The following is an 18,978-nucleotide window of genomic DNA, read 5'->3' as shown; positions in this document are numbered from 1 at the left end:
AGCTCAGATAAGATAAACATGTTTATAAGTGATGACTGACAGGTGATATTTATTTAACATTTGTTTGAATTTATATTTCATGTCTTTTGTTATTACGCATTTTTAGGTCCTGCTACAGTCCCACCTACCAACTCACGTCATAACGTGACGTGACGTACTCATGCTGTATTCATGTTAGAGTCGGAGGAATAATGACAGGACCGTTCTCACAGTGATATTCAGATTTATTTTAACCTTGAATTTAATGTAATCCAGTCCGGTTTTAAACTCAGTTTCTTTTATTCATTATTCTGCGAGAATACCAAAATCCTCAGACATTTAGAAAAAGCTAAGAACAGAACTCAGTAACACGGAAATGTCGGCTCTGCTGTCCTCGATGTTCCTGTTTGTCTGTGTATTTGTTGTTGCCTCTGCAGGTGAGATTTAGCTGTTAGAAACTAACCAGTATTTCCATTTGGTTTATAAAATAAACAGTATCAGCCTGTTTACATGTTAATATTTCCTGTAGAATGAGTTTCACATTGTTTCAGTTTGTCCGTGTGTTTGAAGGCCACAGGCCTGCTGCATGTCGCAGTAATCACACATCACAAAGACAAAGAAGTGTGATGTGTGTGTCAGTGAGATGGGTTGTCGTTCCAGGAGTCGGTATAGAGCTACAAACATACAAATATTTTTCTTCAGTGTAGATGTAGAAAAAAACAAACATTTTTTAGACTACATTACCCAGCAGCCCTTGTTCAGTCATGGGGTTGCATCCAGTTGCGTCGTTGTCACCTGGGCTGACTGCAGCAGGAGGAAAGTTTATATTCTGTGAAGGCAGCAGAGACTCTCAGTGTCTTATAATGAGAGGACTGTTTTCTGTTCATTATGAGCAGTGATTTACCATAAACACTGTAGTGAACGTTCTCTGTAGCTCCTCACTCTGATTGGCTGCTGTAGAAGTGAATAGTTGTACTTTGACCTTTAACCTATCTGCTCTGTGTTTCCTCTTTTAGACCAGAAAAACATCACAGCGGAGCCTGAACAGAATGTCACTCTGACATGTAAAGCTCCAAACAACAACAACATCATAGTTGCAGAGTGGAGCAGAGCTGACCTGGAGCCAGAGTATGTGTTTGTGTTCCGGAATGGGAAGTTTGATCCAGAAAACCAGCATCCAACTTTTGTGAACCGGGCAGAGCTGCAGGATTCACAGATGAAGGATGGAGACGTGTCTGTGATTCTGCAGAAGGTGACGACTGATGACACTGGAACATATGAGTGTCGCGTCCAAAGAGAGGGAGATAGTATGAAGCTTATGAACACCATCAGAGTGACAGTTGCTGCTCCTCCTCCAGGTGAGTGAGCAGAGTTCAGTGTGTCTGTGATCAGAGGTGAAGCTGCTTCCTGGTTGTTGATGTTTGTTTCTAAAGATGTTGTTGATGAGACTTTGTAGAAAGCAGCTGGTCTGAGTGATGTGATCAGAGTGCAGTAGATAATGTCTGACAGCAGTTTGAAGAGGAAATGGATTCTGTTCTGTTCTTCACTCATCACCTACCTGACAGCTGACACCTCACACCTGTTTCTACCTGCAGGTCAATCAGGAGGAGACACAGAGGATGGAGGGAGGAAGGGTGGAGTCAGCAGTGCAGTCAGCAGAGGACGTCCTGGACTGCTGGCAGTTTTGGTGCTGGAGCTGTTGTTGTTGTGTTGTTGGTTTGTTGTAATCTATAGAAAACAAAGAACCACGTCAGAAGTCACAGCAATGTCCTGTTGAACCGATGCAAACTAAACTGAGACCTCCTACCAGCTGCTCTGTGATTCTCCTGCTGCTGCTCTTATTTCTTGATGAGTGCAGAACAACAAATGCTCTGAAGACAGAGAGCAGTTAATATCCAGCTGCATCTCTCATTAAAGTCATTCTCAATTTGGTCTTCTGGTTTTTGTGAAGGAAACGTGGTTATTCTGAAAGAACCAGAAGCCTTAAACTCAAGTGTGTGATGTTGTGATTGTGTAAACATGCTGAGAGGATTGTGGGATTTTTTTCTAAGCTGTAATTCAGTTTTTTTTTTGGCTGCTAATTAGGACTCTGCAGTGTTAGGCTAAAGCTGGGGAGCTGTCAGTGGTACCAGCCACCACAGGTGCTAGGATGTGTGGCGAAGCTTTGTTATGTTTTTATGTCTATTTACTGATGTGTAACTATTTCTTTCTGGGAGTTTGTGTGTTGTTAATAAAGGTTTTTCATGTATTAGTACAGATTGTTTTATTAATTCAGTCTTCATTGCTTTTTTCTGAGAATATAAAAATAGTTTTTTATCTAAAAAGCATTCAAACATTCAAATAAAACCAGAGAATTTCACTCACCACAGCCGGAGCGCAGACTTCTTGGAGGGTCTGATGGTAAAGTTATTCACAGAGCAGCCTTATTATTTGTCAGATACAGTCGTCCCTCGCTATATCACAGTTCACTCATAGCAGCTTCACTGTATCGCAGATTAAAAAAAATATATATTACTCATTCTGTTTTGCAGAGTTTTCACTAGAAAAAAGATAGTTTAATAAACTTTTATCTCATTAGAGAGTAAAAATTTTAAAAAAGTGCCATTCATGCACTTGGTCTGATAACATCTCCCTCTCTCATGCCAAATAAATAAACACTCCTGGAAGCAACTGTCACAACCAGAGAAGGGACTGCACATGCTTTTCTGGGCAATTTGTTGTAAACTGTGCATCACAAACCATGGTAAATTACTTTTTTGTGATTTATTTAAATATTTGCCTTCAGCAGAGGTGACAAAAGTACTGACATTCTGTACTTAAGTAGAAGTACAAGTACTTGTGTTAAAAAATACTCTTGTAAAAGTCAAAGTACTGGTTTAACTTCTTTACTTAAGTAAAAGTAAAAAAGTACAGGCTCTGAAATGTACTCAAAGTAAGAAAGTAAAAGTAGTTCTTTGGAGGATGTTTCTACCTGCTATTTTGGGGTAAAACTAACTGAACCTCATTATATATTATTGTAATAATAAAAAATAATACATGAGAATACAAACATTATTCCAATCTAAATTTTAATCCTAATGAATGCACTCAGCTTGAATCTGTTATGTAGGACACAAACTGTGAAAGGGAATTTAAACACAGCTCTGTTCTCTGTGTCCTCCATAGTAGAGGGTGACTGTGCCTCCACCTAAACACCAATATGAGGATACTCAGGGGTTACAGTGGGATTCAGAAGGTGGAGGAACCCTAAGATCAGCTGTAGTGGCTCTGCATGGGGAGAAGAATCACAGCTTTCTATTGTAGCTGCAGTAAATGATGTTGGTGTGCAGGCTGTGATCAGCTGACCTGCTGCTCTGAGGTTTACTGCTCTGTGTGGATGAACTGAACTCACAAAGATGTAACCCAGTATTTCACAGCTCTCTGAGCTGATCTCCATCCCCTACACTGACAGCATACAGGCTGTAGAAATGTTGGATTCAGTGAATGAATCTCAGCATCAGCAGCTTTGATTCAAACTCATCTCTGCTGCATTGATGTAACCTGTAACTCTGACCATGAACACAGCCTCTGTGCACCAACACAGAGCTTTACTGTAAATACAGTACAACAAGCTAACCTGTTACACACTATTACGTACTAAACTGCAGTATTTTCATACAATCTTTGAATAACACAAAGTCAGCATACTTTTACGGTATTTGTTTTAAATGTTATGTTATTTTATTTTATTTTATTTATTTATTTATTTTTCTTTATATTATTTCTTTCTTTATTTTTTTATGTATTATTATATTTTTTATTTAGTATAGTCCTTGGGTTATAGGTCTTGTACAGCACTTTGGTCAACGTCGTTGTTTTAAATGTGCTTTATAAATAAACTTGACTTGACTTGACTTCAGTTTATTTTTCCAGTCCTTACCTTTAAATCTAACCTCTCTTCTTCCTCTCCTGTCCTCTTTCTCCATCTCTGAGTAAACTTCTCTCTGTCTTTTCTCTTCCTGAAATACAGCAGCTCTTCTTTTAGCTAGCAGACACTGTGTGACATACTGCACACACTTGTGTGTTTGCTGATATTTGTAGAGCATTCAGCAACTCTGCAATTAAAATTACCTGTAACACGTTACTCCCTTTATTTTCACTCCTCTTCAGTAGCGCTAGCTAAGCTGCCGGAAGGACGAAGATACTGCACCACCTCCATTGCCATCAGTACTGCACAGTTATATAGTTCATCATCTTCATCATTCAAGTTGTAGTAAGAGTATGGGAAGGGTTTATACAGCCTTAAAAATATATATATAAATAATAAAATATATAATAAATATAATGCCGCTACTTCGCAGATTTTCACAAATCGTGGGGTCTGTGGAACGTAACCCCCACAATAGGTGAGGGATCACTGTATTGCATTAATAATATTCCAAAAGGCTCCAACAGCACAAACAGGGTCCAGAGGTCCATTTCAAGGACTCCAAAGAACTGAGATGAAGCCAAGCAGACAGTTTGAATCTCACAGGTGTCGAATCCACCTGTGAGTCAAAGAGACCACACCCCTAATTATGCAAACTTTAAACCTTAATACAATTTAAAATAAACAAAAAAAATAAATCAACCTGAGCTCCTGGCACAGACCTCAGTCCAGAATTCAAACTGGAAGAAGTTGATGCTTTTATTTTGAAGGACTGGATTAGAAGGGGGAGAGTCCTAAAATGATGCAGTGAGTGAAAATGGTCGACCTAGTACCAAGTCAGCTGAAAATTACAGAGTTAATGTTCACAAATGACTGCTGAAGTTGTGTTCATGGCTAAAGTCATGTTGTGTATCTAACCAGGCCCTTTACTACAAAGGGGGTTCAGCATATCCTGAGCTCTTACCTGGACTCTCCTACCTGAACACTGGAGATCAGGATAAACGGTCACATGAAGCTGGTTATCAACTCTCTAAGTTAACCTGGGGTTTCCCCTGCAGGTTCAAATCAAAGGGGCGGGGCTGGCACGATCCCACCAATCTGAAAGAGGTGTTTCACAGGTCATGTGATTTTTCTTCCACAGAAAATGACTCGTTCTCCACAGATGTTATCAAAAGGTGGTTACAAAGAACAGTAAAATAGAACAGTGAAATGCCAGAAGAACAGATGAATGCTGTATTAAATCCTTAATCTGGTGATTTAGTGCATAAAGCAGTAAATTAAACATTTTAATTATAGTTCATTTCATCACTGAGTGTGCTCTCAGTGCTGCTGTTTAAGGTGAAGGCCGCACATGAGAGCTGTGAAACTTTAACCTGCAGCTATTTAAACATCAAAGCTGGCTGTCCCACAGCCTGATACAGGAGAGGTCAGAGATCAAAGGGTGATAATGTGGCTGATTGAACAGGTATTAAAAGAGTCTTAGCAGCCAATCAGAAACAAGTAGAACAACATTTTATACATTTCCTAATTCTCCAAATTAATATGGGCACATTCCTGTGGAATAGCAACACACAGCTGCCTATCAGTCAGTGGATCCAGCGAGAGACTGCTTAACAAGCTGCACATATGAAACAAATTCTCCCAGCAGAGGATCTGTACTGTAACATGCTTACTGAGCACCCTCTAGTGGCCTGGAGAATAAATGCGTCCCAACCAACCTGTAAGCCAATCAGCCCAAGGCCTGGCCTAATTTTGGTACAAAATAAAAAAAATATAAAACAAAATCTGTGATGCAAGTACGTCACACCATGATGATACAATATGTGCATAATATATTGCACATGGTAAATTGTGTTGTGTGATTCATTTAAATATTTGCCTCCTGAAAGGTAAACTTGTACACATACATATGCAGTAAGGACAGCCACAAACACACACATGCCCACAGCTTTAAAAACTGACACCTCGTCTTGTTAGTGAATCCAGCAGCTCTTAAAGTCCATAAGAAAGCTTTGCTGCCACAGTCAGTGGATCTGGTCCTCTGTGCTTCCTTCTTCCAGCCTTTGCAGTGAAGGGACATTTGTCACATGCTGTTCTCATTTAAATGGCCTGCATCTCACAGCAGGTGTAGAAGCAGATTGTGGTGAAGTAAGATGTAGTTTCAACATGTCACACATCTGGTGTCGTACTGTTACAGTCTAGTGGAAGTTTGTTTGGATTCTCAAAGCACCGCTCTTCTCTTTCCTGAGTGCCTCTGGATTTCCTACCAAGCTTTCCTTGACCTTGTGGCATTTTCAAGGAAAGTCTCAGCCTTATAAGCTTTGATATCCTCCCCTCTTTCATTTCTGAGTCTGTACATCCTCAACTTCTCCGCACATCTTAGGACTGTCCCACCAGAGAGCAGGTGAGGAAAATAAATATGATCGACACGGATATGTTTTATGATGCCACATGGAATAATGCTCATTACATTTTCTATATTTAAAACAGAATAAGAGAAGGAAAATTTGATCATCTTAAAAAACTGAAAAAATTCATGAGCAAAAGTTGTTTGCAGGTTCCTCCTCCCTCCATGTTTGTACAGTATCAGTCAAAAGTCTGGACACACTCACTCTGACTGAGATGAAGTCAAATCAAACACACTAAGCTCAGCATGAACTTCCTTCTAACAGGAAGAGTTCCTGCAGGTGCTCAAAGGCTTTGAATCAGTTTGAGGCCTGAGTTGGTGATAAGTGTTAATGTGAGTTTGCTGAAGCTGCAGGAACCCTGGTTTGATCCTCAAACACATCAGGAGCAGCTGCTCCATCACAAACACCACAGAAGAAGAAGGACACCTGATCAGATTAAAGGTTTGCAGCTGTTTTTATCTGCATTGATTTCACAGGGACATGTTCATGTTCATGGACATCAAGATGAACATAGAAGATGGAAACCTGCCAGATTGGAGCTAAACTGCTCATTTCCATCTGTAATCTCTGGGCAGGTCACATGACTCTATCCAATATCCCAAAGACACACAGACACACAAGAAAAGCCAGAGACACAAAGACAACAATCCATCATACTGAGTTAAAGTGATCACAGGTTTGTTGGAGATGAGCCTTCAAAGTGGAACATGTGGACTGTTTCTTTATTACTAGGACAGCATGTTAGGACCACTGAAGGCCACGCCCCTCTAGTCACATGATCATGTTGGTGACAGGAACATGAATGTGAGAATGCTCCTCTTCCTCAGGGCATCCACCTGTGCTTCCTCGAGGGAACGTCCTCCATGATGGAGGAGCTGCTGGAAAGTGCGGACCCTGACCTCCAGAGTGAGACCTCTGTCACAGTTCAGAGGATCTATGGCAGCAGAGACCTTCATGGACACTAAAAGGCTCAAACACACAACAACAAGATCACACTTACTCCACTCTGACATCACTGATCAATAATCAAAGAACAGATCAAACTGATTGATCAGCCATCAGAGGAGTCGGATCGATGGAGCTGCTTCTGTTCCTGAGGATCCCTGTTTGATCCTGGACCTGAGTTCTCCCTGCAGAGGAGACACAAGGCAGTCAGACACACACACACACACACACACACACACACACACACACACACACACACACACACACACACACACACACACACACACACACACACACACACATACCTACCTTTGACTTTTATCTGCACATTTTTCCATTTGCAGATGTTCCTGCTGGAGAGGAATGATCTGTATCTCCCGCTGTCTCTCTCTGTGGGGAGTTTCAGGGTCAGACTGAGGTCTCCAGTTCTCAGCGGGTCTTCATTCATCTTCGTTCGGTCTCTGTAAACCTGGTGCTGTTCTTCAGGCCGGTCAGAGCCGTTCTGATACAAGTGGACTCTTCTGGAAGCACTATCCCACCACCACACTTGAGCATCTTCGGGCAGGTTTTGTGTGGTTTGGAAGGGCAGCTGCACAGACTCCACCCCCTCCTCCACCTCCACCTGATAGACTGAGAGGACAACAAACACAACATGAGCATGACAGCTGTACATTAGAGCTGGAACACTTTCAATGGGAGCCAGAAAACATAAAACTCTACAAGTGCATTGAGCTCTGACACTGTCACACCATGAAGGAGACGTGGAAATCACTGTTTACACTGATCACACATCAGTTCTATTGATGGAATATTCTGGGATCAATAGACTGATCAGTTTCTGCTCTGGGATCTATCAGCTGCAGATCCAGCAGAGTCAAACAGACTTGCCAGCAGAACAGGACCAAACACAAACACACTGACACTTTGTGTTCATCAGCAGCTGCAGGTAAACTGCAGCAGCACTGCGACTCAGACAGTTTCTGTCTACCTGCAGGGCTTCCTTCCTGCTGTCAGTCACAGACGGATCAACAGGCTGTGGATAGAAAGCAGATTCCTTCAGCAGAGAATCCATATCACACTGGAAGCATGAGGTCAGGAAAATAATCAGTGAAAATGGGACACTTTGAGGTCATTGGAAGCTGAAGCTCTGAACAGAAGCTGCTGCAGACTAGCTCATGTGTTCAGCATCAGTTACCATGGTGAGGAATTTCACAATAAAAGAGGCGGAGACTCTGAGACACCATCATTATTGGGCGAGATAATAAAGACACAAATGAGCCCAGACCACTTCCTGTGTTTGACTGAGCCTCACTCTCTGCCCACTTCCTGTCTCCTCTCTGCAGCAATATAATAAAAGCAACAATGTGTCCAAGTCACACAGCAGGTAACATTAGAGTTTGTGTCAGTGCAGTCTGCTGGCTTTAAGCACACAAAAATTACAGCTGCGCTAAAGAGCTGTGACAGCAGAGAAAGAAAATCCTCCAAATATCAATCTACAAATAGAAATGCATCCATTCTGGGACATGTGAGGCTCACGTTAATATGTCTTAAAGTGGGAGATGAAGAAATGATTCCAGGGCCCAAATCATGGAGAAAAACATCAATCCACAGCTCAGTTTGTTTCCTGTGTCTAAAGTGGGAATATTTGAGTGTGACGACCAAATAAAGCTCATTTCCTTTCACCGTTTTTCCTCCAGTGGCCTCAGCTTCTTCCTCTGTCCTTTGTATTCTTCTGCTCCTGTGGAGCTTCAGGCTGCTTCTCTTTAGAAGGACACCTACAAGCCTTTGCATCCAGCCACAAAGACCCCATGGGCTCCTCTGGATCAGCATCATTTTCACTCTCATTACTGTTGGACTTCACAATAAAAGCCTCAGATTTATGGCTGCACCACCCTGACCTTTGACCTGCATCTACAGCACTGACCTCTGACTTTCAGCTCCACTTGTTTCCTCAGCAGGATGCGTCCCTCCCCGCTGTAGACGGTGCAGGTGTAGGTCCTGTTGTCTTCATCTGTGGGGTATTTCAGGGTCAGACTGAGGTCTCCAGTCTTCAGCAGGTCTTCATTCATTATCGTTTGGTCTTTGTAAACTTGGTCCTGTTCTTCAGGCCGGTCAGAGCCGCTATGATACACGTGGACCTTCTTGTTATAATTGTCCTCCTTCCACTCCACCTTAGCGTCTTCAGGCAGGTGAAGTGGGGTTCTGAAGGGCAGCTGGACAGACTCCACTTCTGAACCCACCTCCACCTGGGGGACTGAGAGGACAAAAAGGCACAACATGAACTTAGGTGGAGACATTTGTGTTGCCTCTAACAGGCTGAATGCTGCTGCTTCACTGGGAGCTCACTGTTAGACAGAAAGTGAAAGATTGGACTTGATGAAGCAGAGAAACACAGTCTGAGTGTTTCTGTCACACTCACTTCATCACAGCTCAATGTGATAACATTTAGAACAATCTGATAGAACCTTTCCTTTAGTGCAGGGAATGTCAACTGGTGGCCCGCGGGCCACATCAAGCCCACCAGAGTTTTCCGTCCGGCCACCCAAATATTACTGCCACAGGTACTATACGCCAATCAATCATCATAATCCATTAAATACCCGTGTCTTCCCACTATAGTGTCAAAAGCCTTCAACCTTGTTTTCCCATTGCCCATAAATGCCTCCCTAGAACCAATCAGAATTGAAGATCGGACAATGTGACTTCAAGCATTTTCTGGCTGCAATGAGGAGCCAGCTTTTGTTGGTGGTGATCAGATTGTAAACACAGTCTAACCTTGTTTTGTGTAGAAAGAATGTTTGGTGATCAAGCTTTTCTAACTAAAGGAAGTAAAAGTTGTAACGAGATTTCAGTCAGTGAACCTGTGGAAGGATCGTTACTGGCTGCAGAGTGTGCTCCCTGGCCTGCGCAGGGCTCCCATCTCCTTTGCTGTGAGGTTTTTCACACAGTCTGCTCTCAGGGACTGCACGGGTAGGTGGCTCGGCGGCGTGTACCCGCATGTGGTCACATCCCCCCCAGGATGCGTCCATCCCTTGGTTGTCACGGCCTAGCATCTACTATTCTGTTATTGTTAAAATAAATGTGCTGTCATTTTGTGCCATTGCAGTTGTACTGTGTGAATCTATGTCAAAATCTTTTTATCGTAGTCTGATATTTACTTTTGCCTTCATTCACACTGGCAGAGGACGGACTGAAGATTTTGCTGGTTTTGCCTCAAAACAAAATCTTAATTATTAAAAAGTAGGTAAATTACTATATTTACATTTTAAAAAAAAGACACCTCACCATTGCTTGTGAAATGAAATTACTAATAGTTTATCAGCTGCTGTTTGCTGTTACAGATATAATCCAGCTGATGGGGGAAAACTCCATCTGACACTTTGATGCAGCCCTGAATCTGCCTGATTTCTCTCCATGTCAAAGGCTGAGTGCATCAGTTAAAGTCCTTAAAAAGCTCAGAAAGAAAGAGAGAGGCTGCTGACAGCAAAGAGAGGCACTGGCAGCATTGAAGACACTAAAGCAGAGATAAAGATGAGACCATCAGCCTGAATCAGTGGAATAAAGTGAAACAGAACTAATGGTCCTTGAAGATGGAGCTGCCAGAGGAAGAGAGCAGAAGACTAAAACACTCTTTAGCTGCAGAGCTCTACAACTTCACACAGCTTTGGAGGATCACATGGAGAAAGGATGTGGAGATGTTCACAGCTCTGCTGTCAGTCAGATATAACTGATCACAGATGAGGACCAAAAAAGGTTTTTACTCACATTTAAACTGACTTAGCTTAGCCTGTCTGTTAGCCACATGCTAAACAGATGCATCTTCAGAATCTAGAAGATGTGACCGACAGTGTTACCACTGATCAAAAAACTTGGACTGGATTCCACTATATTGTCTAGTTTTATTTTTTATTTTAATTTTAGATCCTACTTGACCCAGAGAACTTTTACTGTTTGTTTAAATGATTTTAAATCATCCTGTGCTCCTTTGTCGTGTGGGGTACCCCAGGGTTCAGTAGTTGGGCTGTTGCTGTTTTCTTTATATTTGCTTCCCCTTGGTTCTATTCTCAGAAAGCATAAAATTACTTTCCACTGCTACGCTGATGATACCCAGATTTATATGCCCCTAAAACATGCTGATGCGAACGCCTTAAAGATGCTAACAAAGTGCACTGATGAAATTAAAGCTTGGATGGCTTTGAATTTCCTGAATTTTAATGAAAATAAGACAGAGGTGATCATTTTGGTTCGGGTATCACTGGGGGGTCAACCTCTGTGAATCTGGGAACTTTATCCCAGTATGTAAAGCCTGCTGTCACAAATTTGGATGGATGAGAGTCTTAGGTTGGAGGGTCAGATTACTGCTGTGGTGAAATCCAGTTTCTTTCACCTGAGACAGCTCGCCAAGATTAAAACTATCTTGTCGAAAGATCATTTTGAAGCTGTGATTCATGCCTTTGTAATGACCCGGCTGGATTACTGTAACTCTTTGTATATTGCCATAAACCAGTCCTCATCGGCTCGTCTTCAGCTGGTCCAGAATGCCACCGCACGGCTTTTGACTGGAACACGTAAGAGGGAACACATTACCCCTGTTTAATCTTCATTGCACTGGTTACTTCTTTATTTTAGAATTCATTTAAAAATTCTTTTATTTGTTTTTAAGTCTTTGAATGGCCTTGCTCCATCTTACCTCTCTGAGATATTGCACCTACATTCCCCTTCCAGCGTGCTCAGATCAGCTGACAAACTGCTTTTGGATGTGCCGAGGACTAAGCGGAGGCTTAGGGGGGGACAGAGCCTTTGCTGTGGCAGCCCCTAAACTGTGGAACTCCCTGCCATTGCATATCAGACAGGCCTCCTCGCTGACCACTTTTAAATCTCTTCTTAAGACCCATTTATTTCACCTGGCTTTTGACCAGGTTTGAGATGTTGATTTTAGTCATTGTGTATTTTTTTCTTATTTATCTTTATCTAGTTATTTTATACTATTTTATTATTTGACTTATGATAAACTATGTATTTTATTGTTGCTTTTATCTCATTTGTTACTTTTTTATCTACATTTTGTGTACTGTTGTGTCCTGTTTTTGTTGTTCAGCACTTTGGTCAGAGCCTGCTGCTTTTAAAGTGCTTTATGAATAAAACTGGCTTGGCTTTCACACGACCTCTCACACATGAACTTTGGTCCTACAGTTCATCTGCTGAAGCTTTGACATTTGGGTCCAAATCACACATTAGACATGCTAACTGTAGAATTATTGGATGGAGTCGACTGAGACTGAACCACCATCAGGATGATCTGTGACCTTTGACCTGTATCTACAGCACTGACCTCTGACTCTCAGCTCCACTTGTTTCTCCATCAGGATGCCTCCTCTCTTGTTGGAAACAGTGCAGGTGTAGGTGGAGTTGTCTCCATTTGTGGGGTGTTTCAGGGTCAGACTGAGGTCTCCAGGTTTCTGCAGGTTTCTCTCCATCGTTGTTCGTCCTCTGTAAAAGTCGTCCTGTTCTTCAGGCTGGTCAGAGCTGCTCTGATACACGTGGACCTTCCTCCTGTCACCGTCCGTCCACTCCAGTTTGGTGTCTTTGGGCAGGCGAACTATAGTTTTACAGGGCAGCCGGACAGACTCCACCCCTGAATCCACCTCCACCTTGTAACCTGAGATGACAACAAAGCACAACACTGATGACATCAGCAGCAGCTATGATGGTCACATGACCTCCCTGCCCCCTCCTTCTAGTCTCAGATTGTGTGTCAGTTTGTTCCTGATGTGTTCCTGACTCGTTCTTTGGTAACTCGTCACAGCGTCCTGTAAAGAGCTGCAGACATGTTGGATGAAGAGCAGAAGAACAGACACACTGAGCCTCCACAGTCTCACACACATCAGCACAGAAACCATGAAGATCTCATGAGTCTGCTCTGAACATCTGAAGCTCTCCACCACATGACTGAGCACAACTCAAGGAGGAACATTTACTGAAGCTGCTGCAACACTTCCTGTCAGCACATGTTTCCATGGCAGCCTGCTGTTCACCACCACAGAAGAAGAACAGCTGTGTGTCAGATCAGTGCAGTGAAGCACACACACAGTTTAGTAAAGTCATGTTGTGGAGCTGTTTCATTGATCAGTGACTGAGTCTGAAGGAGGTTTCCTGGAACGAAACTGGAAGTTTCTCTTCAGCTCTCTGTATCAGCTGAACTCTGAACTCTGTCAGCTTCTGGAAGAAGTTTGTGTGAGCGACAGTCAAGGAACCCCCAGAGGACACCTGTTAACGATCAGCATTATGGGTAGTGTAGTAGGAGAGACTCACCTGACATGAAGTACTGCCGGAAATGAAATAAAAGACCTCCAGAAACCACAAGAACAACCAGGAGAACCAGGAGAGCTATGGCCCAGGATGGAAACGGTTCTGTGGAGAAACAACATGACATTTTAACACTATTCCACAGCTACAGCACTGACTTTTGACTTTTACCTACATCTCTGACCTTTGACATGCAGCACTACTTTCTGTCTCAGGGTGTCTTTGTCCCTGTAGATGGTGCAGATGTATCCTCCTGTGTCTCTCTCTGTGGGGTGTTTCAGGGTCAGACTGAGGTCTCCAGTTCTCAGCAGGTCTTCATTCATCTCCGTCCGGTCTCTGTAAAGACCGTCCTGTGTGTTAAGCTGGTCTCCTCTGTTTGGATACACATGGACCATCATGAGTTCTTGATCAGAGCGAGTCCACTCCACTCTGACGTCCTCAGGCAGGTCAGATTTTGTTTTGCAGGGCAGGATGACAGACTCTGACCCTTTCTCCACCTTCACCTCCATCTGGTGGTCTGAGAGGACAGTAAACCACAATATCAGCTGTAGAAGCAGCAGCAGTCACACTGATGAACTTGAACCCAGTGAGTATGGTCATTCCTGACCTCTGACTCTGTCCTGTGACCAATAATCATCTATAATCGTATTCTCTGGCTCTTTATTTTCCATGGTAACTAAACTGGAACTGATGAAATGTTGCAATGATTGCAAACAACTGAGAGGTCTCTGGAGCTTGAAAAAAGGCGACTGGACTTCTTTTTGTTTCTTGAAGATGTTTCACCTCTCATTGGAAAGGCTTCTTCAGTTCTCAAACCAAAAGGTGGAGAGACCGAGGTATTTAAAGCCCAGTGGGTGTAGTCCCCTGGCGGTGGTTGTGACCCACTATTGTTCATGTGCATAATCACATGCACCAAGGTGTGAAAGGAGGCGTGGGTCATTACAATCAGTACAATGATTTGGGAAAAGTGTAGGTTTGATACCAAGATTACTTGTGCGATTACTCGACTAGCCGACTAGTCGTCGCCATTGTTACTAGTCGGTATCAGACATACTAGTCGGTTAGCCTAATTATTAAGGTTTCAGTAAACCCAGTGCTGGTAAATGTTTGTCCTAAATGTTATGCAGCCATCTGCCACCAGATGGAGCTGAAGCCCTTACATTATTATAGAAAAATGCCATAACGTAAGCGCACCTCCAAAGAAACACCCTTCCTTCCCTGCATTTCTGTTTTGTACAAAGTAGCGAGAAAACTAGCAGGACAAATGTGTTTGTGCCTTAAAAACACTGAGAGTAGGACCCAGGAGGGAAACAGTGCCAGCATTTTATGTTGTCGGCCTACACCGCATGTAAAACACCGGACACTACCGAAAGGTAATTAACACACGCAATGCACCTGCACAGGTGTTGTTTGGAGTATAATGTGCAGTGCCGCACAGTTAAGCAGTATTTAAAGTGCAGTTCATCATAGAAGAACACAATTAATGGTTTCAGATGCCTTTGTTTTGACAGCTTTTGACATTAAACAGGCAAAAAAATTAATTTTATATCTGAGTGTTAGTTTTAGACTAGTCGGTTAGTCTATTTTTTTCTCTTGTTTAGTCGAATATTAAATTATTCACCAGGAACAGCCCTACTTTGTACACTTTGGAAAATGCTGATAATTGTGAATGAGCCCTTAATGTGCTGGAAAATATTGAAAATTGACCTTGAAAGTGTTTAAAATGTGCTTGAATTTGATCCTGGAAAAGGTGTACTAACCCTGTTCTAAGTTCAGATAAAACTGAAGTTCTTCTATTCAGGCCCACAAATCTTAGAAACATGGTGTCAAACCAGATACTTACTCTGGATGGCATTACTTTGGCCTCCAGTAACACTGAGAAATCTTTGAGTCATTTTTGACCAGGATATGTCTTTCAATGCACATATTAAACAAATATGTAGGACCGCTTTTTTGCATTTTTTTTTTTGCATATTATCAGGCTGTCCTAAAAGCTCCCTGAAAAGCCTTCAGCTGATCCAAAATGCTGCAGCTAGAGTACTGACAGGGACTAGAAAGAGAGAGCAGATTTCTCCCATATTGGCTTCTCTTCATTGGCTCCCTGTTAAATCTAGAATAGAATTTAAAATCCTTCTCCTCACATACAAGGTCTTGAATAATCAGGCCCCATCTTATCTCAAAGACCTCATAGTACCATATCACCCCAATAGAGCACTTCGCTCTCAGACTGCTGGCTTACTTGTGGTTCCTCGGATACTTAAGAGCAGAATGGGAGGCAGAGCCTTCAGCTTTCAGGCCCCTCTTCTGTGGAACCAGCTCCCAGTTTGGATTCAGGAGACAGACACCCTCTCTATTTTTAAGATTAGGCTTAAAACTTTCCTTTTTGATCAAGCTGGATCAGGTGACCCTGAACCATCCCTTAGTTATGCTGCTATAGGCCTAGGCTGCTGGGGGGTTCCCATAATGCACTATTTCTTTTAATTCACCTCTTTTTACTCTAAATGTGTTAGATGTTGCTGCTGATTTCATCAGGTGTGTCAGAACTATATAGGAAATCTTCCCTTCAGTTTGACCTCTGACCTTTGTCTACAGCAGTGGTTCCCAAAGTCTGGGCTGCAGCCGCTTAGTGGGCTGTGAAGGTACTGCAGTCGGAGCCACAGCAATAACAGAAATTCTGCTTGAAAATACTCAAGTATGCAGAGTTACATATTTATATAAAGGTATTTATTCATATAAAAAGTGAATTAAAGCTGGTAACAGGAGGCTGTTAGTTTGTGATATTACTCATTACTCTGTCCTAAATTTACTGCTCGTGTACTGAAGTTTGTGTCCCAGCAGCAGGTGGGTCACATGTTGGCATTAGTACAAATGACTGGCTATCATTAGCAGTTTATAGCCGATAGCCTGTGTTGTTTGAGTTTTTGAATCAAATTTTCTGTTTTTTTTAAGTGGGCTGCAGCAGTTTTGACTTTGGGAACCACTGGTCTACAGCACTGACTTTGGTCTGTGAGTACAGCAGGTGTTTGGGTTTGTTGCTGACCTTTGACCTGCAGCTGTAGGTCTCCCAGTCTCCGTTCTAATGTTCCATCAGTAATGGAGCAGGTGTAGTTGCCGCTGTCAGTCAGCTGTGGTGTTCTCAGAGTGAGGCTGAAGTCTCCAGTATCCAGAGCATCAGGCCTCAGTGACGTGCGCCCGCTGTAACGCTGGTTCTGCCCTTTAAGATCATCTACTCCTTCTTGTTGGAGGTGCACAGATCTGGGATCAAGATCACTGCGAGTCCACATCACAGTGAGGTCCTCGGGTACAAAGCCTGAGTACTGACAGGGCAGCAGGACAGACTTTTCCTCCTTATTCACCTCCACCACCACAGCCAGGGCATGCTGGGAAACTGAGGACACACAAACAGAATCACAAATTAAACTTGCTGAAGTGCAGTTGTGGTCTGCAGTTGTTGTTGCTGATGCAGGAGTGTTGATAGTGTTGCTCTCACAGCTTGTTGGGCTGCAGTAACAGCTGATAGAGAGGAACAGTCCAACCCTCATTCACAGAACAGCAGAACCAACAGTAAAGCAGCTGCAGAGACAGCAAGAGGCTGTCGCACATCTATGGACTCACTGAGGCATATTACACCTGCCAGTCTGCTCCAGATAACCACACACACACACACACACACACACACACACACACACACACACACACACACACACACACACACACACACAGTGAGAGAGGAGAAAACAGTGAGAGCTACACTATGACAACCACAGCACCACCAGAATCCTTTTTGATCACCAGGACCAAAAAAGTTGGTATCAGAGGTCGAGACCTGTGCAGAGCAGCAGCAGCATGACCCCACAGCTGCAGTCCAGCAGTCAGGAATGAGTCCATCAGAGGGACAGCTCAGAGTCAGAGAAGCTGAGAAGGTTAGGACATGTGCAGAGGAGGGAGGGTGGAGATGGAGCTGCAGGCAGGAGGAGCAGAGGAAGACCTCAGAGGAGGTTCACGGATGAAGGCGGACATGCAGAGGGTTGGTGTGACAGAGGAGGATGCTGGGATGGGGGAAATGGAGGGAAGATGAGCTGCTGTGGCGCCCCCTAAAGGTAACATCTGGAAAAAGATGTCCCTGCTTTCCACTAGTGCTTGAAGATAGCTTCTGTTTTTGGATTTTAGGCTGAGAGCATGAAGAGAGTCACAGAGACACACATGCAAACATGATGTGATCTCTGTGTATCAGCTGAGTCGTGTATTTAAGGTTCTGTGAGGTAAGAAAAACAGACTGTGTGTAATCAGCACATCGTTAGTGGATCAACCACCCATGAATTCATACATTTCAGACATGCTAACAGAAGCCAGCAAACATCATATTAATCATATTAACCAGGACCAACTAATTAATTGTAAGTTTTTTTATGAGTTTGTGTTGAGTTTAAGGTCATGCAGCTCTCATAGTTTGTTGTTTTGTCTAAAACGTGAGAATGGAGAAATTATTGTGTTTCTAACAGTTAAAGTATTCACGATGTTGATTCAGCGGCTCCTGAAAACAGCGTCACCGGTTAATCTGCTGTAGTTACTGAGCTCTGCAGGCGGGAGGGTCCGATCTTTGACCCCCCCACAGTTAAAGCCGCGCAGCACTGACTCTGTATTTTCCATGAAATCAGAGGAGCGAGCTGCGCCTCACCTGCTGCAGGTGATGCAGGCTCACACGGAGCTTCTTACCAATCAGAAGGAGCAGGAACACCACCAACATCTTCATCCTCCTTTAAAGAGCTCAAACCACCACAAAGTCCTCCATTTACCGAACGAACGCTCACCTGCAGCTCCGACCACCTGTGTGACCCAAAGAGAAACGCTTACTTTCAGTTTAAAAGAAAGTCTCCGTGTGTGTGTGTGTGTGTGTGCAGATGGTGATGAGTGTAACTGACCTTTAGACAGTGCAGTCAGGGGAGGCAGGTGAGACACAAGTAAAACATTAACAATTATAAGAGAAAATACATCTGATCACTTGACTCTTCTATAAACTGTTCTATAAAACTGTTTTCTGAATTATTCGCCTGTTCAAACACATGAAGAAATACGGGGTGAGTCAGTGCAGTACTGTGGCTCACCTCTAGTGGCGCTGTGTCACATACAATAAATGAAGCAGGCGGTCGGCACATGCCCACTGCTGTGTCTCTTTATATCATCAATATACATGTTTGATTACACATGTGCTGCACTTGCTGATGTTCCACAGTCTGTCTAATACACTGAATGAATGTGTCTGACATGTTTATTCTTTGTGATCGGTCATAAATGCACAGTGAAAATACACAGAAAGTACCGCGCTGCACCGATAGGGAGAAGGATAGGTGCATGGACTTCATCTTCAAGTAAAGGAAAGATAATACATGTTTTTTATTTATTTATTTAATAAGAGAGACCCCCCCCCCATCC

At 43.0% G+C, this 18,978-nt stretch overlaps 2 protein-coding genes across 2 annotated transcripts; one reads left to right on the top strand and one right to left on the bottom strand.

Annotated features, from left to right (window-relative positions):
• The first annotated feature begins 273 nt into the window (after positions 1–273).
• On the top strand, positions 274–7,259 carry LOC115777433 (uncharacterized). The gene is made up of 4 exons (XM_030725342.1): positions 274–416; positions 996–1,337; positions 1,575–1,666; positions 7,122–7,259. Exons 1-4 carry the CDS (start codon positions 356–358, stop codon positions 7,257–7,259), a joined length of 633 nt encoding a protein of 210 aa, XP_030581202.1. The 5' UTR covers positions 274–355.
• Positions 7,260–7,332: 73 nt separating this feature from the next.
• LOC115777416 (butyrophilin subfamily 3 member A2-like) lies at positions 7,333–18,298 on the bottom strand. Its single transcript, XM_030725326.1, has 7 exons — positions 18,262–18,298; positions 16,586–16,933; positions 13,730–14,062; positions 13,557–13,650; positions 10,431–10,441; positions 7,549–7,869; positions 7,333–7,424 (listed from the first exon to the last, which is right to left on the bottom strand). Exons 1-7 carry the CDS (start codon positions 18,296–18,298, stop codon positions 7,333–7,335), a joined length of 1,236 nt encoding a protein of 411 aa, XP_030581186.1.
• Positions 18,299–18,978: the final 680 nt, after the last annotated feature.

Source organism: Archocentrus centrarchus, unplaced genomic scaffold (assembly GCF_007364275.1).
Source record: "Archocentrus centrarchus isolate MPI-CPG fArcCen1 unplaced genomic scaffold, fArcCen1 scaffold_53_ctg1, whole genome shotgun sequence".
NCBI classification, from domain to species: Eukaryota; Metazoa; Chordata; class Actinopteri; order Cichliformes; family Cichlidae; genus Archocentrus; species Archocentrus centrarchus.
Note: the sequence above shows the minus strand (reverse complement) of the source record. Positions and strands in the feature narration are given on the sequence as shown.